Below are 26,610 nucleotides of genomic sequence, written 5' to 3' on the forward strand. Positions count from 1 at the left end.
TCCTCCTCCTCCTCTCCGTCCTTGTCTGTGCGTCTCGGTGGAACCAGGAGTCCTCGACCACGGCTCAGGAGGCGGGCAGCGAGCTGCGAAGCCCTCTGATTGGACGAGAGGATCCCTGAAACAGAGGTGAATGGGGGGTGTCGGTGTTCAGTGTGACGTCTGTTCTTTTCACATCAGCAGACTGAGACGTCTCACCTGAGCACCAGGTGACCAGTGTGTATCATATTTCCATCCACATCACAGCGTTGTTTGTATTTTCCTTCTTTTATATATTAAATTAAGTTTTTAAAGAAGAGCGAGGAAGAGTCGAACACTCAATGAATCTCTTGAGCTAAATGCTACCATCAGCATGCTAACATGACCACAATGACCACAACAGGCCAACAGCAGGTAAAATCATCGTCTTAGCTCGGATGACCTCCAGCAGTTTATTTAGAGAGGTTCAGCAGTACTCAAACCTGTTAGAAACAAGTCTTCACAGGGACATAGAAATATATTAAAAACAAGACAGTAAAAATATAATTGCATATAAAAGACCATAAAAACAAAAGAGTTGCATAGCTACTTCATGCAAAGCTCGGGAAATCAATGATTTTCTTTCACAAATCAAACCAAGTAACAGTACGTGGTTCAAACAATGTGAAACAGACGCACTTCCTGTTTAGGCTGCAACAATACTTAGTTAGGTTAGAAAAAGATGGTGCTTTGGGTTAAAACATTAAGTCACAGGTTGAAAGCCTTGAAGGCAGGACAGGAACTACGAGCCAATCGCAGCGCAGCATGGCAGGACGAGACAGAACTCTGTCGGAAAAATAGAACTTGAGATACGTCTGATCCTGCAGGATCGTTTTCTCCAGAACACAAAGTCTACAAACAGAAGAGAGGGAAGAAGCCGTTAGCAGAACTTCTTTTAAAAATGGTTTTATTATTTCATAACAGATGTGGTTAGTTTTCTTTTAAAACGCTGACCAAACACTCCGACACACATCTGCTGACAAGTCTACAAAAGCTTTTCATCTTGTGAAACATTCTAATTTCAACTGCTTCAATATTTGATCTAAACTCTGGAAAGTAAGAGCATAAACACGACGACACGGTGCACTAAAGCAGCACAATGTGTGTCTGACTTTAAATAACCTCACTGGTGTTTTGCATCAAAGAGGAGTTAAACTTTCACATATTATCTCCCCCCGACATTTAAAATCAGACATGACGATAAAAGCAGAACATATATGGACTGCTGAATGAGTCGGAAGTTACATCGTGTCTGTATGGTGATTTCAACAGGTGGTGTAAGCGTGCAGACAGATGCTTTCTGCAGTTACGTCTTCTTCTTTAAGGATTCTCGTTTTGATGCATTTAAAACTAATTGGCTCGTTTTTAAAATTCCTAATAATCTTAAAAGTAAAAAATATTATTTCAACATTATTTCATGCAGAACTGATTTGCGTAGTTTTATATTACTTGCAGTTATATTTGAATGAAGTCATGGTGTTTCCATAGAGGTCTGTTTCAACTCTTAAACTTTAAAAAGGTGATGAGCTCACTTCCCACACGTCCGTGTTAAAGTGGAAAGTTCTGCGCACCCAGTGAAGGCCCCTCACACACACGCGCACACACACACGCACACACACACGCACACACACACACACACACACACACACACACACACACACACACACAGATGCAGAAGTACATCGTGTGACATGCCATGACAGGAAACGTCGACACAGGAAGGGTTGGTGTGTTTTCTAAAGAAATGCTTCTTGACAGAAGTTCAGGAGGAAGTCAGAAGGTAAAAACATTAAAGACATGAAAGTGCTCTCAGTCTGACGGTCAGTCAGTGTTTGTCGGCGCGGCTGCTGATTGATCTGTCAATCAAAATTAAATCAGCTCTTTAAAATAAGGATGGCAGTTTGGGACAAAAGGGTTCTCTGCGGCTTCGTGTTAATGCTGGCGGGTAAGACTTTATATTACTGTGTTACGTTCATATTTCTAAAACGATGCATATCCATATTTATATTTTTGTCTTAGTTTCAGTTTTTCACTTTTAAGGTCTAAAGGTTTAAAAAGGTTTAAAAAACGATTTGGAAAAAACATTTTCTCCCCTCCAAGATCAGACAGGCTCAACCTGATCCAGAAACAGACTTCTCAAGATTACCAAATCCAGATGACTTAGGCCCGGTTGTAAAAACATTGAATCCGTATAAGAATGATCCGTTATTGGAAATCGGGCTGGGCGATGCGTCCAAAACCCTCCATCACAATATATCGGGTGTCAATAGTTAGTCCATATGAAATAACCCCGGTGTAAAGCCTGCTTTTAGATTAGCCTGTGTGAATTAAATACTTGACAAATAAAAAGTACTGACTGTGTTTTCGCTTGAGCTGAGCCGGAGTCCTTTTCTGCACGTTAATGTCCATGTTAAAAAACAGCGCTTGTTCGCTGCAGGTTCACTCCCACGTGTCAGGGTTAGAACAGGAAGCAAAATGACGTGATAAAAGCCACGGAGCAGTTCAGACGTGGTTCTGTGACATCACCATAGAGACGATCTAGAAAAACACATCTTCATACTGGGCCTCATTTACGAACAGTGCGTACGCACGAATCTGTGCTTGAATTGTGCGTACGCACGTTTGACGCACAAATCTTGGATTCATCAATTTGTTCTTACCTAAATTTCTTCGTACTCTGCGAACACATTTAGAACTCCCTCAGACCATGCGGACGCACAAATGATGAAAGAAATGTCCTCGGAAATGTTAACACACACCCTTTAACTAAATTCATACTATATTAAAACTTCATTTACTGAAAAAAATAATTGAATTTACTAATGTATGGACCAAACGTAAATGCCGTGTCATCCTAATAATTTATTGTCATATAATTAAAATCTCCAATTATAGCAGTTGAGTTAGTTTATTAAGTTTACAGAGTAGACCATATGAAAATGTTCATATTGAAGTGTAACACTTTTGTTAAAAAAATTTCTATTTCTGCTGATGTGAAATTTTTCTTTTTTCCTTTTGAGGCCATCTTTCACGTTCTGTCAGCTTCTCCGTAACACCGCTCTCTTCATGTGGCACCAAACAGATGTCCTTATATGGAGAAATAGAGGCGTGGCGTGCTGATTGCAGATCACGGACACAATTTAGAATGGTTCTGATTTACTAACATACGCACGGTGGTGAGAACAAAATTGGCCGGTACGCACGTGTCATAAATCCGACGGTGATTTTGCGCAAGTACTTATTTTTTGCGGAGAGTAAGAACATTTCTGCGCAGATATTAGTGAATGAGGCCCATTGTTTTAACGACACGTATCGTCATATTGCCCAGCCCTAATTAGAAATCCTTGTTTTCTATCCAGGATCACGTAATCCATCTCACTTTCATCTTAGAAAACTGGATATGATCAACCTGATCCAGATAACTAGAGCTCTAAACTGTATGCTTCATACTCTGTCCTCAGGGTTCCCAGAAGTTCCTGACAGCTGCTTTTACATGAATATTTTATGTTTCACATTGAAGCTGTATTAAATACTTTATGTGAACTCTTATTTTTTCCACAACCTTTATGTCTACCTCATCTGCTATGTCACGGTAGCAAATCATTTTCATTCATTTCATGTTGTTTATTCGGTTCATGGTCTGTACAAGACCAACACTATAACCCAGCACAGCTGTATTTACATATTCCATGAGCGAAAAGAGGAGGAACAATCGTAACACTAGCAACTCATCAATTCAAGCACAGAATATCAAAGAAAGTCTAAATTATGAACATCATTTAAAAAGCTGTGTGTTTGACATCGTGTTGCTGTACTCCAGCCTGACCCCTCCCTCTGCTGGGATCAGGGTCGTCCGGATTTTTGGATCAAAGTTTTCCCAATCCTGCTCAAAGTTTAAACACAGACTGATTGGATCACCTGATCTAATCTGATCACGTAATCCTTTTGTTCTTTTGAAAAACCTTTTTCCAGATTCGATCCGATAGCTTTAGGTCCCGATCAGACAGAGCGCGTTTTGCAGGCTGTGAAGCACGAGGCGCACCGCACCGCCTTTCCTGTTGAAGGCTACGGTTAAAAGAAAAGAGCAGCTTGCTGTTGTTAAGGCAACCACGACTCATTAGCTGTCACTAACCTGACTTATTATGTGCACTGACAGATCTGTTCCTATTTACTTTGGCCTGCTAAAATACTTTGTGTTCAATCGATGAGTTTGATCTAATGGACAGGCAGAGGGCACTTGCTCTGGCTTTGCTGGAGGGAGAGTTTAACTTTGAAAAACCAGCACAACAGGAAGATGGATTATCTGATTCTGGATAGACAAAATCGGATAATTCCTATCCAGATAAAAGCTTTGGATAAAACCGGCCCTGGTGATTTATTCCTAACCTCAGGTGACCATGGTGTTGTGTTTTTCCAGGTGCTGTGGGTCAGAGTGTGAACTACCCTCCTCCTGTTTGTGCTGTGGCCGGATCCACCCTCACCCTCCCCTGCACCTTCACACCAAATCCGACAATCGCTCAGGATGGAGGAGCAGTTCCGACCAGGATCGTCAGAGTCCGCTGGTGTCAGAACCACGAGATCTGTCACGGCTCAACCCCGTCTGTGTACGACAGCGACTCACCCAACATCAACCCTCGTTACAGATACCTGGGAGACCTGGAGGGGAGCTGCACCTTACAGATCACAGATGTGAACAGGGAGGATGAAGCAACTCTGCGCTTCAGAATGGAAGTAAACCATACTACGGGACATTTTACCGGAGTATCAGGGGTGAGCGTCACCGTCAGAGGTAAGAGCATCATTTGATACACCATCAGGAACAATAAGAGCAATAATGTTCATGGTCATTTAGCATTTGTCAACCTTAAACCCAGCTAGCAGCACATTTAAGCTTTGCTAGTTATTCCAGACCACAGACTGTACAAGGACAGGTCATGGCCACCGTGATGTCACCAGGTGGACTGCCTTTTTAAGCCTCGATTGTTTAACGATAATTGATGTGACTTGAATTTCAGAACAAACCCAAATGGAGATAAAAAGCTCCAGTGGAGACAGACAGATGACTAAAGGTGAAACCGTCACACTGCACTGCACTGCTCGCTGCACTTTTCACCGACTGAAGGTCACCTGGTTCAAAGATGGCCACGCCCTCTTAGAGTCTAGCCCCGCCCTCCATCTCGGCCCTCTGACTGCAGAGGATTCTGGGAACTACACCTGTGCTTTGGAGACCAAACAAGGCACAGAGTCCCTGCCGTACGGCCTGGATGTGAAGGCTGGAGAGGAAGAGGAAGGTTCGTTTGATCTTCTAGCTGCTCGGGGGCTTTCACACTGACCCCTAACATCACAGCACAGATATCTACAGAGGATGTTTGGTTGATGCCTCTCTGTCCATTTATTAAAATCTGTTTCACAGTGACAGGAAGTGATGCAGCTGCCAAACTGCTGGTTGTTCGTGTGGTTCTCTTTACTCTGCACACGGTGCTCATCATCATAGTAGCATCTGTGATCATCAAAAGGTAACTTTTACTTACAGCACCGACTCGTCTGGTTTCCGGAGCATTCGGGCCACGGTGGGAAAAAAAACTGAGATTTAAAGGAAAACGACGCAATGTTATGAAAATAAAGACGTAATTTTAGGCTATGGTTAGCATGAATCTTATTTTGAAGGGTAATATCAGAAGAGCTAAAAATGACTAAAATCTGGAGTCATTTTCAAATAAAATCACTTTTCACACGAGTCCTCACGATGTTCACTGTGAAGTCATACTTCACACGTGCCTCGTTTTAGTGCTGGCTGCTGGCTGCCCTGCTGATACGTCCTTTCACTATAATATTTAGGCTAACAATAGTCTGAAATAACTTTATTCTCCAAGTGTTTTTTTCTTTAATGTGGTCCTAATACTCTGTCGTAGGTTTCTGCTCCTTCACGTGTCATTCATCACTCCAAAAACACTTTCTGCCACAGCACGCACGTCTGTGCTCTGTAAACTACCCTTCTGTGCGCTCTCCAAAAACTCTAATTCATATTTAGTTTCATGATGTTTAAACTCCTGATTGTTCATCAGCTTTACTGCTTTGTTCTTTGATGAATCGTATAGTACGACAGTCGTCTAAATACGTCCGAACTTACTGATGAAGCGCTTGGTTCAGGGGTCAGGAACCTTTTCTATTAAAGGAGACATTTTTACCCGCCCCTCCCCCCAAAAATCCTTTTGGAGCCGCGAAACATATTTGAACTTTACCATAAAGGTTACGCAGCCTATGAAGTCTAAGCTCGTTAACGTTACTAATAGATCTCAATAAGCATTCAATGATATGTTTCACTTTACGACTCTCCAGTGGGCGATTTTATGAGTGTTACTTGAACCTGGTTTCCATCACAAAAACACCAGTTTGTTGAATTTATGGAATCAGAACTAGAATAAAGAAAACTGTTGTCATCAGCGGAACACAAAGCTGAACACTGGAAGCTCACATTACACAGAGAAGCAATGCAGAGCTGCAGGCTTGCTCTGGGTTCTCTCAAAGATAAATAAATAAATTGTTGTTTGCTAATTTCTCGCCGCAGATCAAGCAAACCTGTGAATCAGCAGAAAATCAGCCGCATGTGTCTGCAGAGCGGCGGGTTCCCGACCCCTGGCTTAGTTACTTGGTTTTGTGCTGTATAAATACATTCATGTCTCTGATTCTACAAAGTGACTTTGTTTCGTTTCTATGGTTACAGGACTTTTTGTGGGAAAGCAGCAGCAGAAGTAAATGTCTAACATAATGGTGCAGGTGAGTCTCTGACAATCACAAAAACATTATTGGACATTTTTATAAACTACACTCAACATTTCACGCTCATGTATTTATGGAGGCTCTCAGTTGGTTTCTGTCTCACCTTTATCTGACAGCAGATGATTGGATGGTAAACTTAATTAACTCAGAAATGAACACTTTAGTAATGAGCAGGGTTTCCATCAAAGAAAATCTGTCCACGTGTCCTGGAAGCGTTCAGTGTTACAGACAATCTGCATTTATTTAGCTTAAAAACAAGTGTCAGGCTGTATGCAGGGCGGAGGGTATTAATGAACTGTCCCTACAATCATTCTCTCTCTCTCTCTATGAGTCAGTGCAGTTTGTTATACATACTAATATTAGTTATTATATAGGCTATTAATCGGGACATATTCCACTGAAACCCCTGATGAGGACTTCGCAGGCCGTGGAGAAATTCAAGCCTCCGCAGCCGTTTCATAGACTTTAACAGATTTAAAAAAACGGCAATTACCGGATGACAGAAACCCTGCTCTGAGTAAATAAAGTTGCACAGAAACAGGAACCGTCTTTTGTGTCTCATGTCGAGGATGACAATTTAGTTGTTGTTCTCTTCCCGTCAGTGTCGTCATCCTCGACATGGGACACAAGAGACGGTTCCTGTTTCCTCCTCTTGGTATTATGGATGTAAATTGCATCACTCCTTTGCATCACATTTCATAACAAATTGTTTGTCTAAGCCGGGTGGAAAATATTCTGAATTTGTTCTGCTCTTCAATATTTTCTCTTTATAAAGAAAACATTGATTTATTACAGTACGGACAGTCAAGTCATCAAAAATATACAAAATCAAATATACATCAAAATATAACTTTATGTTTTTGCAACAAAAAGACACTTCAGGTCTCTGAACTCCACAGTGACACCTGGTGGTTTTTTACACTACTTACATCTAAATGAGTCACTTTCCAAACGTACCTCTTTTCTTACTTCTGTGCTGAACACCATCAGACTGGACCGCCTTGATCCTGATACCAAAAGTACTAATTCTCAGTAAATCAATACATGGTGTACTGTTACTGTAAGACATGAATGTTGTATTGTTTGGCTGATTTTGAAGTGTCTTGGTTCTTGTCCAGCAGCTGTGACGCTCAGAGATACGAGGACAGACAGTCTGAAATCATCTTCTGGAACATTTCTGCTCTCAAGGATCAGTGGTTGTTGCGTCCAGCAGGAGTCAGACTGTACTTCATGTATTTTACAGGACATCAAACATCAAACACCGTCTACACTGTGGACTGTTGTCCTCTTTTGGTAGTTTCATCTCTCTCTATCAGATTAACGGTTCAGCCTCTGCTGGATCTGATTTGTTTTTTTATTACAGAAAACAAATATATTTGTTCACTTGCATTCTTTTTATACGAAGTCACCCGTTTTGTACTTTGAATGAGTAACAGGCACAAAAAGTGTTGGAATGGACAGGGGCGATGCATTGGCCCCCAGGGATTACGTTGCAGCCATTACAGCCTGTTTCACTGCTGCAGGACGACACTGATCCCTTTCTTTCCTCACGTTATCGGTGATGTTCAGAGAGAATTTAAAATCTGTTAAACAGCATAAGTTCCTTCATGAACATACATTTTGAGATATGAGATTTAATGTTTTATTAATATTAATTTCTATAAAAACATGACTTGTACTCTTAGTTTCTCTGTGTTTAAATAAAATCAAAAAACGTATTACAGTGTGTTACTTTGTTTCTGTTGACTGCTGCTTACATGACCCGGGGGGAAACATACCGAGAACGGAAGGGAACTCGCAAACGACAGGAAATGTAATCACTGATGGGGTCGGTCACTGGAAGATTATCTAAAAAAATGATAACCCTGTATTCTGACTGGTGCCAGAGTTGTGATTGTTTTTATAAAATGCTTAGTCACTATGATAATTTAATATTTGTTTGAGTCACTACAGCTGTGTCCGTCCTAAAAAGTGATCATTTTTATCCTGTGCAGATGTAGCTGTGTTAATGGTTCCACTTGACATCATTTTGCCAGTAATGTGCTACTTTAATTGTGTAAATAATGTTTATAATGTATTCTTATTAGCGTTACACTGGGACTGTCCTTTTGTGTGTAACAGGAGCGCCCTCTGCTGGAGCCCCTGCAGACACGAGGGACGCGCCCCATGTGTTCATGTGTAACAAGCTCTGCTGATATCACAATCAGCTTTAGAGGCCTGGTATGAACACATACAAGGATTCTTAAACACTAAAAACTTAATATCAAACTAATATGTACAAGCGTACATTCAACATTAAATATTAAACTAATATGTACAAGCACACATTCAACATTAAATATTAAACTAGCACCTTCACCCGGACAATCAGCACTGCCCCCCCCTCCGGGTGAAGTTGGTGATCAGCTGACAGGTGGGGGGTGGCAAAAAGAGCAGGGTGAGTTTGTGGTGAAGGATTTCAATTGCAGTGCAGTCCCATGGTGACCGCATCATCCACCGACCTGTTTGCCCGGGAAGCAAACAGCAGGGGGTCCAGCAGGGGAGCCGTGATGTCCTTCAACACCAGTCTTTCAAATACATTTAAATAAGTTCGTTTTCTGGTTGAAAGTGGTTTTAATCCATGTGGTATGTTTGAAAGAATCTTGAATTTAATGTCACTTTTGTGATTGCTTTGCTTTGGAGTCACCGTGTCATTATGCTTTGCCAGCATCGTAGCTCCATCATTAATCTCAGGGGTGTAGCTCACAGTTAGCTAAATTATTTTGTTCTGTGTTTTAGCACTTTTTAGGGCTTATTACTACAATGCTGGCTGTGAGAGACCTCACATGTTTCTGATATTATCAGTATGAACGGAGTGTTGGAGCAAAATTATATTAAAGTGCACTCTCAGATGCATTAAATCAACACAAGACAACGGAAACACCAGGTTATATTCATCACTGTAATTATGAAGCTAACAAACAGCCACATCCCCCATTTTACTAAATACACAGCAGCCAAATACAGACAGACAGGTGATGTTACTCACATTACCTGGAGTCTGGCGGATGATCTCTTGTCTCGTCCTGAAGTTCCCACTAATGACGCCATCTTGTTTCCTTGCTGACTGACCGTCTCCCGCCATCGCCGCCTGGCTTACAAGTCAAATTAGCAGCAAAACTGCCTAAATTGTTTAACTTATACTGTACAGTTAATTTGATGTTAAACTGACCTGAAACTGGATATTGTCCTCTCCAGAGTCCACTCTATTCAGTTTCGCCGTTTTTTAACGTTTGATGTTTTAAAATCATCTTCTGCCCATATTTTGGTCATTTAACATGTCAGAGTGCAGTACCACCTTTGCCCTCACAGGCTGCCGTTTACCATGATCAACAAACAAGGGGGCGCTGTTTCACTCCTTTAAAGAAAAAAACTTTTAAAATGTGTAGGAGAAGATGGGGTGGCTACTAAAAGGAAGAGTTAGATGTGTAGATTTTTAAATGTATGTAATGCAATGTATAAAAATATATTGTATGCCAAACTTGAGGTTTAAAAAGTGGTAGTAAATAAACTAAATACACATAAAGCTACAAGTTATTGGAACAAAAATGAGCCCTTTCATTTCTTGATAATCTGTTTATTACATTACAGAATAAAATGATCATCATATAAGAAATTGTACTTTAAAAAAGACAAAGTGAGATCTTCACTGTACTTTCAAACAGTATTTTGTGTCGCACATGTATGAGGACAAAACTCATTTTTACAGGCACAGAGAAAATAATCATGAAAATATATATTACAAAAAGTTTTTATTTCTCCAAATAAACCTTCACTTGGTCCTGAACATTTTAAAGTGAATCATGTTGAAATAAAAACAGATTTCTGGATTGTCATGAATAAGAAAATATTTCCAGTGTATTTAATCATTAATTATGAATATTTTATGATCGTCAAAAAGTCCTATTTGTGGAAATTTGTGGCAAAAAATTACAAAACTTGGGATAAAAAATATAAAAAAATACAGGCGACTCATCTTATAATCATGTCACAGTTATATTAAACATCTCATGATTCTGGCTTACTTTACACTACTATTGCTTTCTTATGTAAATACATCAGTTCATGTAATTTAATTTCTTGCAGCAGCAGCATCAGGCAAAAAAAACAGTTCACATAGTTTCAAAAATAGATTCCACTGTGAAATTTAGATTTTGTCTTCTGTAATTTAAACAGAATATAAAAAAGAAAAAGTAGAAATATGTGACAACTTAAAGTAAAGAACTGTTAAGGAATTGTTTTGCAGTCCACTTCCTTTTCTGGGCATAAAATTTAAAAAGGAGCAAAAATAATCTAAATTATACAATAAAATCATATGTTGTTGGAGGCTGAACTTTTTCACCCAAACATGATCATTTAAAGTTATTCTGGTATTTTTAAACCTGGGTATATACTATATATATTATATTTTGGACTTTAAATGACTAACGGGTACAAAACGTGTTGTAATGTCGGGGAGATGCATTGGCCCCTGAGGATTATATTGCAGCCTGTTTCACTGCTGCGGGCTGAAGACATCTTCTGGAGCTTCTCTTAAACTTTTTGTAAAAAATAGGGCCCAGGTTTAAAAAAACAAACAGTCCTGTCATTTATCAATTCGCATGCTATTTTTAGGGAAAAAACAGCAAATGTTCCTAATTAATTTCAGACCAATCTGAGGAAACAGATCCCTTTTTTTCTCATATAATTGTTGATATTCAGAGACAATTTAAAACTTGTTAAACAGCATCATTTCCTTCATGAACATTCATTATAAAAACACAAATTGATTAAGATGAGTGTTAAGATCAGCGGGACAGAAGGCACAAACTGATGGAGATTAATCTTCAAATAAAGAACACAACATTAAGCTGATATAGACGATAACAAAGTTTAAGTGTACAAAACCATATCAAAACAAACACTGCAGCTTTTCGACATATACTTCTGAAACAGGACAAGTAAGAAACAAAGGCCCTTCTGTTATAAAAGTCTGTTTAAAATAAAAAGACATTAAACGACAGATAGGAATTGAGCTCCAATCTGGAGCTGCCGTGACGGCCATTTATCCACAGGAAGAACACGTGGGAGGAAATGATTTTTAAAGTGATGGGATCATCCAGGAGGTCAGAGGTCAGAGAAATCGGTTTGGCAATGTTTGTGTGATCTGTGGAATAAACTCAACGAAAGCATTTCATTTATTTTCTACGAACAAAATAGGTCGTGTTCCCTCCAGTTTTTTGTGACCTCTCAGATTTATCTTTGACCTCACGAGGTGTCCTGAGTCGTGCAATATTTAAGTACACTTGTTAAGGAATTCAAAACTGTTTCAGTGAGTTTTATTTATTCTGCAGCTACACTGACAGACTATAAATCCATAGATTGGCCTGCTCGAATTCATCTGTAAAACCTTAAAAAGAAAACTACAGCAGAATATTTAGTGGTTCTGTGGTTTTAGTGTCTCTCTCCGTCATTACCAGGTTTTGTTTTAGAAAAAAAAATAAAAAAATAGTTCTGGTATTTTTAAACCTGGGCTATATTTTTACATATTTTGGGGTCTAAATGACTAAAAAGTACAAACAGTGTCTGAATTTCTCTAGTAGATATGTTCATCCTGCAGCAGTGAAACAGGCTGTAATGGCTGCAACATAATCCTTGATGGGTCAAAGGTCGTCCACTAAAAGTTCTTGTTGTTTCCACTGACAGGCTCAGATTTTTATTCTAAGTGTGTGACAACATGACAGAAAGGATCCCTACAGAGATAGACCTTTTTGTTACAGAGGAAGATGATTGTTTTAAACACACACAGACGTTACATCGCTCTCTGCACACACACCAGACTCCATTCAGAAAAACACTGATTTAAGCTCACAGGACACAGGAAATACTGTTCTACCTCTGCCTTGAACGGTGAATTTGTTTGTGTTATTGTGTGTTATACAAACATTGTGTTTGATCCAAACTAACCTTTCGAATTCACACAATAACACAAACAAACTGACTGATCCAGAAAGAGAGAGACCAGAAACTCTCGTGGAATAGAAGTTAAAATTTTAGTTTTTTCATATGAAGTCTGGTGGCTTTGAAGAGAGTGATGGAACGTCTGTTTCTTTTTGTACCTTTTATTTTTAAGGCCCCAAAATATGTAAAAATAGGTTCCAGGTTAAATAATAAAAATTCCAGAAGTCACAAACTGGGTGAAATATGTGCACCTGCTTTCTTTAAAATCAAACACCAAACACACCTGGTGTGATGGACGCTCTGCACTTTGTGATATTGAATCAAAGTCTCCTCAGCTATAAGAGACGATGGCTAAAAAGCAGGATTTAAAATGACTTAAAAAACAGTCGCTGAAGCTCCGCCTCCTGTCGTCACGTTAAAGGAATAGTGCGTAATATAATTTCTGACCTCAGCGTGCAATATTAACGCCCATGTGTGAACTTTTAAATCAGACTCCTTCTGTTCCGTTGGTCAGTTTCTCTGACTCGGGTTGACCCTCAACTGGCGCTGTGCCGCCGTTACTCAGCTCCGGCTTCTGGTCTTTCTTAAAGGGAAACCCTGACGTCTTCATAAACCAGCCGAGGTCAGCGAAAAATGCAATCGTTGCCATGAAACCGAACACCTGGAGGAGGGGAGGACAAATAAATAAATAAAAACAGGTGACTTTAATAAGATTCTCAGAATGGAAAGGAGAGGAGGGTAGGAGGAAGGCAAGGAGGAGGAGGCATAACAGGAAGGAAGGATGTAGAACGGGACAGAAGAAGGTTTAGGAAGAGGTAGGAAAGGAAAGACAGGAAAAAAGTGGAAAGGAGATCAAGAAGGAAAATAAGGAGATAGAAGTGAATCGGGAGGAAGGAGAAAAAGACAAGAAGGAGTCAGAGGATTTAAAAGGAGGAAAAGACAGAAAAAAAAAGGTAGAGGAGGAAAGGAGGACTTTAAGAAGAAGAAAAAGCGATAAGACAGAAATGAAAGGGAATGAAGAAGAAAAGAAGGAGGAAGAGAAAGAAAGGTGAAGATTGCAAAGAAAAGGAGGAGGTCAGAAAAGATGGAGGGAGGCAGGGAAGGCAGCAAGAGGTGAAGAAACAGATGGCAGTAGAGGAGGAGAAGTCGAGATCATGAGGGAGAGGAGGAGAGAAGAAAGGAAAGAAGGAAACAAAGAAAAAAAGGATAAGGTAAGAAGAGAAATAAGGAGGTAGAGAAGGAAGGAGGAGGTAAAAAAAGAGTTGTTTTCTCACCACAGCACCATTCTCCACAGACGTGTTTCTGTTATCTGACGCAAAAACGATGGAGGCAATGAGGAACAACACAGCGATGCCAGCGGTGTACGCAAAGTCCTGCAGAAGAAGAAGGAGCATTAACAGACGCCTGTCACATCTTAAAGGGAAAGTTCACCATACAATACTTGTATAAATATTTAAATATAGGAAATATGATTCACATATTTGTAAGAACTGCTTGTACAACACAAAATATGTCTGCTAAACAACTCAAGACTTCATTATAAATCATACAGACTTTATTTGTAAGTCCCTTATCATTCAAGTTAATGCAACACACCACGTAACCCAATAAATTAATAATTCAAACTACTAGGCTATCTACTTTTCTATTTTAAAGTATTTCTTGGAAGAGCAGATTACAGGTGTTTTTTCTCTCCTGGCCAAAACAGCCTGTAGGTGGCAGCGTTACGCCTCGCAGCATACAGCCTGTCGGAAAGTCATGAATAGAAAAAGAAGAAGAGCGGAAGCTAGCTGCTCTGCTAACGGCAGCCGGGGTACTCCTGCAAAACAAGTTGTTTTACGGTCACAGTCGCGAATGAACCGTTACTTTTCTGTCCGTTGACACTTTCCTCCGCATTGTTTGGAGCGTTCAGCGCCGCAGCGATGCCGTGGAGGTGCTGTGTCCCGGGCTGTAAGGGCTACGACGAGGCGAAGTCGATGGGAGTTGTGTTTCACGGGTTACCCACCAGAGACCTGCAGCGCTGCAGAATCTGGCTGAAGGCGATTAAAAACCCCAGATTTGACGAGAACACACCGGTCACTAAATACAGCGGGGTGAGGGTCTGCAGCCTGCATTTTAAACCCGAGGACTATGAGGAGGACTTCCGGGCTAAGATACTAAACATTCCGCCAAAGCCGACGCTGAAGAGCGGCGCTGTGCCGTCAGTGTTCCCCGGGAGAGAGCGCTCTGAGACCGGCTGCACCGGTGCATCTCCTCCCGCTCCAAAGAGGAGCAGAAAACAGGTGAATCTTTATCCGAGGTGTTTCAGGTGTCTGTATTTCTTCTGTTTGTGTCGGTAACAACACTGTAAAATCAAAACTTGACATGTTTACTAGAGTGTGGGGCCCCGGACTCACTCATGCAGGGGCCCCTCTATACTGCATCATTTCATAAAGGAGCCATTAATGAAATGGAAGGAGAATAAACTTAAGTAAAAGTACCTTCAAACTGTTATTAGCTGCATTTCATTAGGTCTGCATGTATACACTGTATAAAAGACTTGGATAAGAGCACCGTAATGTCACTCATTGGTACAGTTTGAAGGCTCAGGTTTGACATTTTGGCCTCTTTATCTTTGTTTCTTGTGGCCAGATGTGACCATATTTGGACAAGAGGGTGGAGCTTTGGAGAAGCGAAGTTATAGGCTGATAAAAACAAATATTGACTTGTTTTCCTGAAATGATGGCTGTCTGTGAGGAGCAAATTCAACTTCTTAACTAAAGTGATGTTCTTGTATTTTAAAGGTGCTATATGTAACTTTCAGAAAGTCCTCAGTCCTAGCGACACGGTCGGCCGTTGAGGGAACTGCAGTCAACCTTCTCGTACGCGCTCGCGCAGACACTCGCACACCTGAGCGAGCATCCAGACACATGAAACTGAGCATGCTCAGTCTCGGGACTCACCGGCTCTGTTTACTTTTCACTGACGCGTCGTGTTCATTGACCGGCATCATCATCCAAAATCATCACTGTTTGTCATCATACCTCAGTTAGCATCATGTTAGCTGGAGAAGTTATTTGTCCAGCTAGACTGACAACACTGACATACACACTCGGATAGTACTTTGGTTGTCATAACGTTAGCGAGCTTGCTGAGGTAAGCACCTAGCTCTAACATAAATACCCTGCATGGATCTGGCATTGTGCTTCGTAACCAAACGGCAAATTACTCAATTAGCAGCCAGATCAGCCGCGGGAGTCTGCGTGAGTTAGCTGATGTATCCACTCGATGGTATTTTGCTACATTGCCTAACTGGCAAATCGTCTGCGATAGCAGACAAGCTAACGGTAGCTTGTTGCCAGCTTACAGCTGGCTGGCTAACCTTAGCCTAGGCAGGTAATGCGATGATTCTGGCTAATAGAAAACAATCGGTAGTTATTCACATTTGCTTTGTTCTGCTACATAATTTACAAAATCAACACTGTTTGTCGTGTAAGCTGGTGAAGTTATGTGTCAAGCTAGATAACTGACATACACACTCAGGTAGTATATTGGTCATAACGTTAGCGAGCATGCTTAGGTTAGCTAACTGGCTCTAACATAAATACACTGCAGGACTCTGTCATTGTGCTTCAAAACCAAACGGCTAATTCAGCTGGCGAACCAGAAAATCATCAGCGAACATTAGGCAGGCGGGGCAGGGCGGCTGGGATGAAGCACTTGTGCTGTGAGAGTAAAAACGCTGCACGCGGTGAGAGAACGCTGCGCGCGGGTTTTGTTTCTATGCCAACGATAAGTTGTGGGTCCGTTTTGATCCCCAAAAGCAATCGAAGGTCTCCATGAGTCGCATGTCCTGCCGATGTTTTCTCCCTGACGTCGGTCACTTCCCGTTTGGTCAGACGGCTTCACTAGATAAAACTTATTTTTGTTTTTATTCTTGTGTGTAGTTTGTGTTGGTGTTGTTGTGGCTGCTGTTGTTTGTTAACATTATCCGTCTCCATTTCACAGCTTGCGTTGTCTCGTGTTGCTCACTGTGACTGTAGTGGTGCAGAATGAGCTCTCGGCAGAGGTACTCGAGAACGCGCAGATTCGTCACATCCTCTTGTTTTGTGGAAAAACCGTCCCGAGTGCTTTACATATAAATCAGTCCACAGGCTGTTCGGGCCGATGGAGGACGTTGGGGAAGGTCTCGATGTATCAGCTCCTCTACTGTCCATTCACACATTGAATAAAAAATGATATTTGATGGATGAATAGAAGTGAAATCTTACACATAGCCCCTTTAATGTTTGTATTTTTAAAAAAATGTTTATCTTCTGTTTGTTTCATGTCTTTGGTTGTTCTGTCGACAGACTTCCTGTGGAGCAGCACCGAGCTCCTCACAGTCGCCTCCTCATCCTGCAGCTTCAGCGTCAGATGAGAGTTTCTGCATCGTGGTGTCGGTGGACCCTCTGGACGACAGCCTCCACTCAGAACCAGAACTAAACTCCGTCCCCTCCTCTGATGAGTCCGATGACGACACAGACAAAGACTGTGCCATCGTTTTCACCCGCAGCCTGCTGGAGCTGTTCAGGATGTGTCAGACGTGCGGGCTGCCCATCGACGACAAGCAGCTGTTCCACTCAGGTGCACAGGTGAGGGTGAAGTGGAGCTGTCATGGCGGACACTCGGGTGTGTGGAAGTCCTCTCCTCACCTGAGTGACGTGCTGCCGTGAGATCCACCTGTTTACTGCTGCGTCTTTACAGAGGACGGATATTTACAGAGTTTGAAGAGAAGAAGAACTTTGTTTGATATTTAGAAAGTTAAAACGCCGAGCCGGAGACACTTCCTGTCAGGTGGAGGTCACCTGATGGACGCGTCAAAGAGAGGAAACAAGACAGAGGAAACAGTCCACACAGGGGAAGGTCAGTGGAAAAGCTATCGGCACCAGAGGAAGCAAGAGTGAAAACACGGCCTGTTTCACTCGCTTTAATCTGCAGTCTGAGATTTCCTCTACTGACTGAGTTACACCTAAATCTAACATCTGATCACTTCCTGTGTTTTTACATACACACTCATTTTAAACGGGGAGAGCATCTTAACATAAAAACAACATCTTTGTCACTTCTTGTGTTCTCATGCTAAGTTGTTGGACAGTAAATGTTATCAGTGTGGGACATGAGTGGGAATAACATCTGAACCGTTTGTTGTCTTTGTAGGTGAGCCGGATCTGAAGGGGGGCAGCTCTTACCAGGCGCGGCCAGCAGGTGATGCCCACCCTGGAGTGCAGGTTGGTGGAGAGGAGGATGAGAAGCAGCAGGGTGAAGAGGAAGGCCGTGCAGCTGACAAACTCAAAGAAGTAGAGCGCGGTGCAGCTGATGCAGCTGTTCACCACCTCCTCCAGGATGAAGGCCAGGAAGGAGAACAGCTGAGGGGGAGAGACACGAGAGAGCAGGTTATTATCTGGAGCTTTAGAAGAAGTTTTTTTCAGCTCGCGTATCACTGAGGATGTTTGTTGCTTAAAGCTGCAGACCTTTAAAAGACACCGTGGTGAGAACTGTTGCTGCATCTGTCATTTAACTTCACAGTAAGCAGCCGTTAGCCACCAGCTAGCATCAAACACGCAGGCAGGTGAAACTGAGTTACTCTGAGGGTTACAGGGAGAATCTGCGTCACTGAAACTTTCCTGCAACCACACTTTTTTGTTGTTGTCTGTTGTCACTGTGGTTCAAACCACATTAGTGTGAAGTTCCTGGTTTGATAGAGAATCTGTGTCACATATCAGACCTCTCTCTCTTTAGCATCTAAACTGTAAACCAGGCGTCTCCAGCAGGAAGCTCACGGCCTGGATTTTACTCGCTCGCCAAGAGACTCTGAACAAAACATCCGAAGACAATAAATGCCCCCTGAAAGCCTCTTCCGTCTTCAAATCAATCAAACACACAGATGTCCCGCCCCCTCCAATAATAGGATAGGCCAATCAGCTGTCAATAACAAACGGTGATGCTCCTGGCAAGTTTGTCAACATCTGAACCGAACCAATCACAGCAATGTTGCTGCAACCTCCATCCACAGGCGGGGTCAGTCATGCTGCACGCTAGCTGAGCTAAAGTGAGGAGTTCGGTGCTGTTAGCCTGTTAGCCACATTTATGATGGACAGTGAAGGAGGCCACGCCCAGAAAAGCAGAAAACATACTGTTTCCACGGGAACGGGGAAAGTGAGTTTTATTCACGGCTGTGAAGGACGAGTGTGCGTGCCTCGTCTGTGCACGGAGCTCTTGGCCACTTTAATTTTTTCAGCTGTAACTCTCAGATGAAAAAAGGCGCCGGCTGTAAAGTGTCTGAAAAAGGCAGAAAAATGTCATCAAATATGTTTAAACTGCTCGTCTGTGACTGTTGGCTTCTGTGCGACGTGTACTCCCAGTCTGACCAGAAGAATGTGAGAAACAAACCAGTAAAAACCAGCCTGGAAGTTACTGTTGTGGTTATTGCTTCCCTACACACACACACTCTCTTTGTGTGTGTGTGTGTGTGTGTGTGCGTGTGTGTGCGTGTGTGTGCGTGTGTGTGCGTGTGTGTGTGTCGGGTGTGTCTCCACACTGAGCTGAGTCAACAGGAAGAGGAAAGAGCACGTCGGCCCCCGTCCTGCTGGAGAGACGAAGCTCCCCCACACACAGACAATAATGGTACGATCCACAGGGAACACAGACTGACCTGTTAATGCTGCAAACTTCTGAAGGCTGATGTTAATAATTATAATTATGTTAGCAGGAATACTTAAAAAATAACTAGTTTCATAGAAGTGACTCTATAGAAGTCTATGAGAAAATGGTCCTCCTCTCTCCATGTATGATTATAGGAGCGTGTTGAATGAGTTATGGTTTAAACACAGACTGATGCAGATTTAAAGTCATGAGGACGTGCAGGATGGACAGCATGCAGGTTTCAGCTTCGTCCCTCTGTTGTGTATTTTTGTTGTGTGGTGAAGCAGACTCTGCTCCCATTACATCACCCAGCTTTACTGCAGGAATATTCTGTTTCAGATGTTTGGTTATAAAAAGTCTCTGTTTCCTTCAGACAGAGACAAACCCTGAACCACAGAGCTAAAACGAGACGTCTGACATCAGCTCGGTCTCAAACACAGACTCTCTGCTCTTTAAGAACTCCTACTGAACACACTAACTGCTGTGTGAGCTGTAACTGAGGCTTTGAGTTGCTCTTCTGAAGCAAAGCACACACACTGTATTTAAAACAATAATCAGACGTGTGTAAAATTCCACTCTCAGATTTCGGCCTCCTGCTGTTCATTAACACCTGACTGTCTCAAGATGGACTCGACATGTTTGAAGACTTTGTTAATTAAAAGCAGAGAAGTCCTCTGACTCAGCAGGTCAGCAGTTAGTGACGGTGTTTAAATGACTAAAAAGTACAAACAGTGTCTGACTGTCTCCAGGAGATGTGTTCATCCTGCAGCAGTGAAACAGGCTGTAATGGCTGCAACATAATCCTTGATGGGTCAAAGGTCGTCCACTAAAAGTTCTTGTTGTTTCCACTGACAGGCTCAGATTGTTCTTCTAAGTGTGTGACAACATGACAGAAAGGATCCCTACAGAGATAGACCTTTTTGTTACAGAGGAAGATGATTGTTTTAACCACACACAGACATTACATCGCTCTCTGCACACACACCAGACTCCATTCATAAAAACAGTGATTTTTAGCTTGTGTTTTTAGTTGTTTTACTGCAGGAAATGATCTGACTACTTCTTCCTCCTCTTCCTGTTAGTCATCTGAAGTAACAAAACATCAGGACTACAGATGGAGTTTCATAATAAGACCACTGAGGCCTCATGTAGGGAGATGCACCCCCCTGCACATCCTCTTTTTAAGCCCCCATCACATCTGCTTCATGTCGCAACAGCAGCTCAGAGATCTGCTAACGACAGCTCTGCAGCACTTTCACTTCCCGATCTGCAGCTTCCTGAGGAGCTGAAGGATGAGTAAGAGTCAGTCACAGAGGGGTCACACACAATCACACACAGCTACACACATGTTCCTTCATCAATAAAAACATGCACACAAAAAACCCCACTACAGAACCACATGTGGATTCATCCGCCGCTGAAAGTAGTCCCTCAAAAAAAGCACTATTTCCCTGTTTGTTTAATAAAACGACAGTACGCAGCTGTCGAAGGAGACTACTGAGATTTTTAAAAACATGAAACTTTTCTAAGATTGGCGTCTGTGAACTTGCACGGAACTGCAGACCGATTGGCTGTCTGATCTCTCGATAGTGAGTAAACTTAGTGACATCCAGCTCTGATTTCTCACGACAAAACTCTGTTAACAAACCACAGACTGTGAGCGGTGTTTTCCTTCGGTTAGCTGCTGCAGGCAGGGACAGAACGACGTCCTTCACTTACAACAAGTCTGATCTTTACGAGTGCTGCACACTGACCTGACTCTCCACACCTGTGTGTTTGTAATGATCCCACGGTGTGTGTTTGTGTATAAACCAGGTGAAGCTGCTGTTTTGGTTCAGACTGATTCGTCCTGTTTGTCGTGTTTGTGTTGTCGACCTGCACAGACCTGCAGAGGAGCAACCGTCTGCAGCACCTTTCATTCAGCTAAATAAATGGACTGGAGACAGAAAAGAGAGAGTGCATCTTCACTTTCTTGTGATGATGCAGAACGTTCTGCATCATCACGAGAACGTTCTGCATCATCATCATGAGAACGTTCTGCATCATCACGAGAACGTTCTGCATCATCATCATGAGAACGTTCTGCATCATCATGAGAACGTTCTGCATCATCACGAGAACGTTCTGCATCATCATCATGAGAACGTTCTGCATCATCATGAGAACGTTCTGCATCATCACGAGAACGTTCTGCATCATCATCATGAGAACGTTCTGCATCATCACGAGAACGTTCTGCATCATCATCATCACGAGAACGTTCTGCATCATCACGAGAACGTTCTGCATCATCATCATGAGAACGTTCTGCATCATCACGAGAACGTTCTGCATCATCATCATGAGAACGTTCTGCATCATCACGAGAACGTTCTGCATCATCATCATGAGAACGTTCTGCATCATCACGAGAACGTTCTGCATCATCACGAGAACGTTCTGCATCATCATCATGAGAACGTTCTGCATCATCATCATGAGAACGTTCTGCATCATCATCATGAGAACGTTCTGCATCATCATCATGAGAACGTTCTGCATCATCACGAGAACGTTCTGCATCATCACGAGAACGTTCTGCATCATCATGAGAACGTTCTGCATCATCACGAGAACGTTCTGCATCATCATCATGAGAACGTTCTGCATCATCATGAGAACGTTCTGCATCATCACGAGAACGTTCTGCATCATCATGAGAACGTTCTGCATCATCACGAGAACGTTCTGCATCATCATCATGAGAACGTTCTGCATCATCACGAGAACGTTCTGCATCATCATCATGAGAACGTTCTGCATCATCATGAGAACGTTCTGCATCATCATCATGAGAACGTTCTGCATCATCATCATGAGAACGTTCTGCATCATCACGAGAACGTTCTGCATCATCATGAGAACGTTCTGCATCATCATCATCATGAGAACGTTCTGCATCATCATCACGAGAACGTTCTGCATCATCATCATCATGAGAACGTTCTGCATCATCATCATCATGAGAACGTTCTGCATCATCATGAGAACGTGAACGTCTGCATGAAACAGATACATGGAAGCACTTAGTGAACACTCATGACATCATGGCCTTGCGATAAATGGATCATGAGGGGATAAAATGAACCTCGATGATAATCATTTCCGTACTCGACGTGGAGAGATCAGACAGCCAATCAGTCACAACAACAGAAATTTCTCGTCATCACAAATAAACAAAGTAAATCAAATGTATGGAAGCATGTCCGCTTAGGGCTTCCGTACTTAAGGATACTCAGTACCGGCTGATACTCAAGTCTAGGTTTCATAATCAGTAAAATCAGCTGCTGCGCCGTCTTCCTCTGTGTGGTGTCGTTTAAATATCATCTTCACATCAGACACAAAAAGGTCCCCGAGGTGTGAAAGCCTGAGGGTCTTTGAACTCACCACTTGGCAGACTTTGATCCCGAAGCGGATTTTATCCAGGAGCTCTGAAGGGATGAGAAGGCAGGAGGACTTAGGGTCTGAAACCGTCGTGGGGGAGTAAACTGCAGGAGAGGCCATGATGGAGCTGAACACAGAGAGAGACTACAGTTACACACAGACAGGAAACAGGCAGAGGCCGTGATAGCTACAGGTTTATCATGGGAAGAAGAAGAAGAAGGAGAGCATCACTTTGTTCTTCTCACCTGTGCTAACATCAGACTGACTTCAGAGGTCATATTATAGTCATATTAATGATATCATGTTAGTATATTTAAGGGCTCGATTCAGGAACGATAACATTTGGACAGTTTCTGCTTGAACTGATCCGACAGCCTGTCACTCAGCAGAAACAGCAGCCGGTCAGTCTGCAGGTTTTAAACTCCAGACATCGTTCGAGCTGCCGGTGAAGACAGCAGCCGTCCTCTGGGACAGACGGACCAATGAGCGATGATACAAAACAGATCTGAAGAGAGTCCCGTCATTTGAGGAAACACAACCGATGTTTTATATCAACTGAAAAGGACCAATGACAGAGATCTATAACGTTCCTCCAGACGTTTCCATGAGATAGACTTTTTTTTTTTTACTGTTTCTAGTCTCATCACTTTTTAGATCCTGGTAGTTTTTCTCTTTCTTTTCTAGGATGAAGGATTTTAGTGACTGGACGTCTAGCTCTGAAGTTATCAGAGAAACAAGATAATAATAATAATAATAATAATAATAATACATTTTATTTATCTAGCGCCTTTCATGGTCCTCAAAGTCACTTTTTAAAACAACTAAAGAAACAAAATAAGCACAGAAGAAACACAATAAGAGGAACTATTAAAACAATGAGGAGCAGCAGCCAGAAAGCATCTGAAAACCATTCAACAGCTTTATTCAACTTTAAACACTGAAGTCAACCGGAGCTAATGTTGCTAAGCTCGCAGCCCCTCCTGACGTCCTGAAGGACATCACTTACTTTATTATCCTGTTTTTTAAAAAGTTTTAATTATCTTTATTTAAAAAGAGAAGCCTTTAGCACGTCATTAAAACACTGCATTTACTCAAATACTGTACAAAGAAGTTTAAGGTACTTCACATGTGTCATACCATTTGAGCTTTTTTATTCTTCTGCTCCACGAGCGTATAAATCTGGCAGCTTTAGTTGCTTTACAGATTTCAATCTTACACAGTCAGTAAAGGTTCTAAAATGTTAATCCTCAATGATTTAACTATCAAACAGTCACTTATCATTTACTTCAGTTACATACACCTCAGCCAGGCTATGGTAATGTTGATAATAGTAGCAATGGTAGTGATACTGTAGCATCTTTAATGAGTACTTTTTGTTCCGTTTCACAGTATGGTATTATTGGTACTTTCACCTGACACAAAAACACACTTCCCTCAGTTAGTTTTCTGTTTTAGCAGCAAACATTTATTGTCACATTTAGACTTTATTTCTTCATTAAACAGACATGAAGCTGCTGAAACCCGCAGACAGGATCAACATGGAGCCGAACATGTCAGAGGAGGAGGAAGTTCCTCTTCATCATGTTCGCTGGAAGTTTCCAGGTTCATTTGAGGTTTGCACGTTTGTTTGTTTTTCTCACTATAGAGTGAAAGTGAAAGTACGCAGGCACAGGTAGCTTTCTGTGCAAGTGTGCTGACACTGATAAGAGTCATTTATGCTGCCAATAAAACTGGCCGAGGCAGAGTCCATCTGGTGAAAGTTGATCCACTTGAACCAGATGGACTTTGAAACTTGCGATTTTGACGGACGAAATTTCATGTAAGAGTTTATTGATTTTGTAATTTAGATCTTACACACAGCTATAGAAGCTGTAAAAAGCCCTACATGCAGCTTCACTGCAGCGGAGGTGTGCTCAGTTTCATTCGGCATGTACTTCATTTACCATGCTGCTCTTATCTCATCTTTTATAGGTCATTCAAACCACTTTCAGCCCTCGGCCGCTGCACATTTATGGGAAAAACTTGGGAGGGGAAAATCATGCGGATTACCTCTAACAGATGGGACAGTATTCAAATAAATAAAGTTGGGTGTGTTTGATTCATGCCGAATTTAAGAACCGATGTTTTATTAAGTACTTAATGCTTTACACTGGATATAAAGTCGCTTTTATGAAGATAGCACGGCAAAAGAACAAATTGACAGAATCGTAAATGCACTCTGGCGCGCGGAGTTCGCTCCGCAGGAGGGAGAAAGAGCGAACGTCTCAACTCGTCATCAACTGTAAACGATGGCCTAAAATCGGACAAAGATACCCGAAAAGAGAAAGTAAGTTTACGGTAAAACGATAATGAACCGTGAATGTGTCTAATGTAAAACTCACCGCTCAGGTTTCTTCTGGTTGGTAGAAAAGTTTCCAGCTGCGAAGTTGAACTTCGACTTTCTGCTTTGTTTCTGCTGTTGAACTGACTTTAACTTCCGCGTTTACACTGCGGCCCTTATTTTGTCAAGTCAGACGGAAGATAGGTAACTTCCGGTTTAACTCGACAAAGTAAACGTTTTCGAAAAGCCACGATTGCAGAGGGTTTCACCACTTTATCGCGGTCTGTATTTTTTTGTACAACAAAAAATGACGTTAAAATATTTCACAGACAACAAAGAGACGTTTTTTTCTTCTGATAAATGTTCTAAAATACCTTTAAGACACAGCTCTAAGCAGGCCTTTATGTGTTTATCTTCATCATGTTCTAAACAGAACAGTATGAGGATTGGTGGGTGGGTGTTTAAACTGTTCAGCTCTTCAGAGTTTAACAAAAATCTGATCTGTTGTTTCAAATTGAGAAAATACTAAAAATGACAATACATACATTGAAAAAGCAGATGATTATTGTCATGATACGAGGGAAGACGCGCGTTTTGTATTGCTCACAACGTTCTTTAATAACTCAGCAAGCCCCCGAGGTATGTGTTCAACATGTCACAAACAACTGTGCACTGGCGCTCTCTAGTGGCGTCCAAAAGAATAGACTTAACTACGGTATCCACAATTGGCCAACAGGCTATAATCTCACAACGATTATGATAGCATAACATATTTTCCCCCAGACATAAGAACCCCCCTCCACCTGTGCCACAGGTGGTACAGTCCACCAGGTAGTCCTCTCCAAAAGGAGCCACAGGTTCAGGTGTGAAAATGAAGAGGGTCACAGAGCAGAGAGGACAGGTAGGCCGATCACACTCAAACTCCATGTAGCCTACATCTCTGGAGTATTTCCTGTTTATAGAACGTTACACTTCTACTCAGTACTTGTACTTCATACTACTTTCCATCAAAGTAGAAGTTTATAAATTATTATGCTATTTTAAATATGAAACCAACACAGCGGCCTTTTTGTCAGTTTAACATGTTTCTGATTCTGTAGGTTGTTTCTCCTCAAGCAGCCTAAACATATTTTCCTTTAAAAAAAACCTTTTCAAATCATCTATATTTTACAAAAACAAATCAAGGAAAAGAGAAAAGTCCAAAAGTTGTGTCAGAATTTTTAGTACCAATAAAGTGAAGTTGCTCTGAAGACAAAAACAAAAAGAAACTGTTCTCTCGTTTAGCCGAACAGCAGGTTCGCTGTGTTCTTTTGTTCTGAAATAATACAAGGCAACTTCCGGTTTTATGGTGTTTGATTTCAGTTGTCTTGACTTGACCCTTCAACCACACACACGGCTGAAAACGGGTTTGTTGCGTTTGTGTGCCGTTT

General features: G+C 41.8%; 2 protein-coding genes across 4 annotated transcripts; one reads left to right on the plus strand and one right to left on the minus strand.

Annotated features, from left to right (window-relative positions):
* The first annotated feature begins 1,805 nt into the window (after positions 1-1,805).
* LOC138584693 (sialoadhesin-like) lies at positions 1,806-8,468 on the plus strand. 2 transcript variants are annotated; one of them, XM_069656990.1, is made up of 6 exons: positions 1,806-1,960; positions 4,433-4,804; positions 5,031-5,306; positions 5,429-5,531; positions 6,740-6,792; positions 7,914-8,468. In XM_069656990.1, exons 1-5 carry the CDS (start codon positions 1,909-1,911, stop codon positions 6,777-6,779), a joined length of 843 nt encoding a protein of 280 aa, XP_069513091.1. In that variant the 5' UTR covers positions 1,806-1,908; the 3' UTR covers positions 6,780-6,792; positions 7,914-8,468. The 2 variants fall into 2 exon arrangements, with proteins under 2 accessions (XP_069513091.1, XP_069513090.1); XM_069656989.1 differs by having other exon boundaries at positions 7,917-8,468.
* Positions 8,469-10,413: 1,945 nt separating this feature from the next.
* On the minus strand, positions 10,414-25,338 carry cmtm6 (CKLF-like MARVEL transmembrane domain containing 6). 2 transcript variants are annotated; one of them, XM_069656264.1, is made up of 5 exons: positions 25,242-25,338; positions 22,864-22,987; positions 17,985-18,161; positions 14,049-14,147; positions 10,414-13,435 (listed from the first exon to the last, which is right to left on the minus strand). In XM_069656264.1, exons 2-5 carry the CDS (start codon positions 22,978-22,980, stop codon positions 13,262-13,264), a joined length of 567 nt encoding a protein of 188 aa, XP_069512365.1. In that variant the 5' UTR covers positions 22,981-22,987; positions 25,242-25,338; the 3' UTR covers positions 10,414-13,261. The 2 variants fall into 2 exon arrangements, with proteins under 2 accessions (XP_069512365.1, XP_069512364.1); XM_069656263.1 differs by lacking the exons at positions 22,864-22,987; positions 25,242-25,338 and having other exon boundaries at positions 17,985-18,657.
* Positions 25,339-26,610: the final 1,272 nt, after the last annotated feature.

The sequence above is a fragment of the Semicossyphus pulcher genome, unplaced genomic scaffold (genome assembly GCF_022749685.1).
Source record: "Semicossyphus pulcher isolate SPU_LCO1_2020_fin unplaced genomic scaffold, fSemPul1.0.p SCAF_9, whole genome shotgun sequence".
Taxonomy (NCBI): domain Eukaryota; kingdom Metazoa; phylum Chordata; class Actinopteri; order Labriformes; family Labridae; genus Semicossyphus; species Semicossyphus pulcher.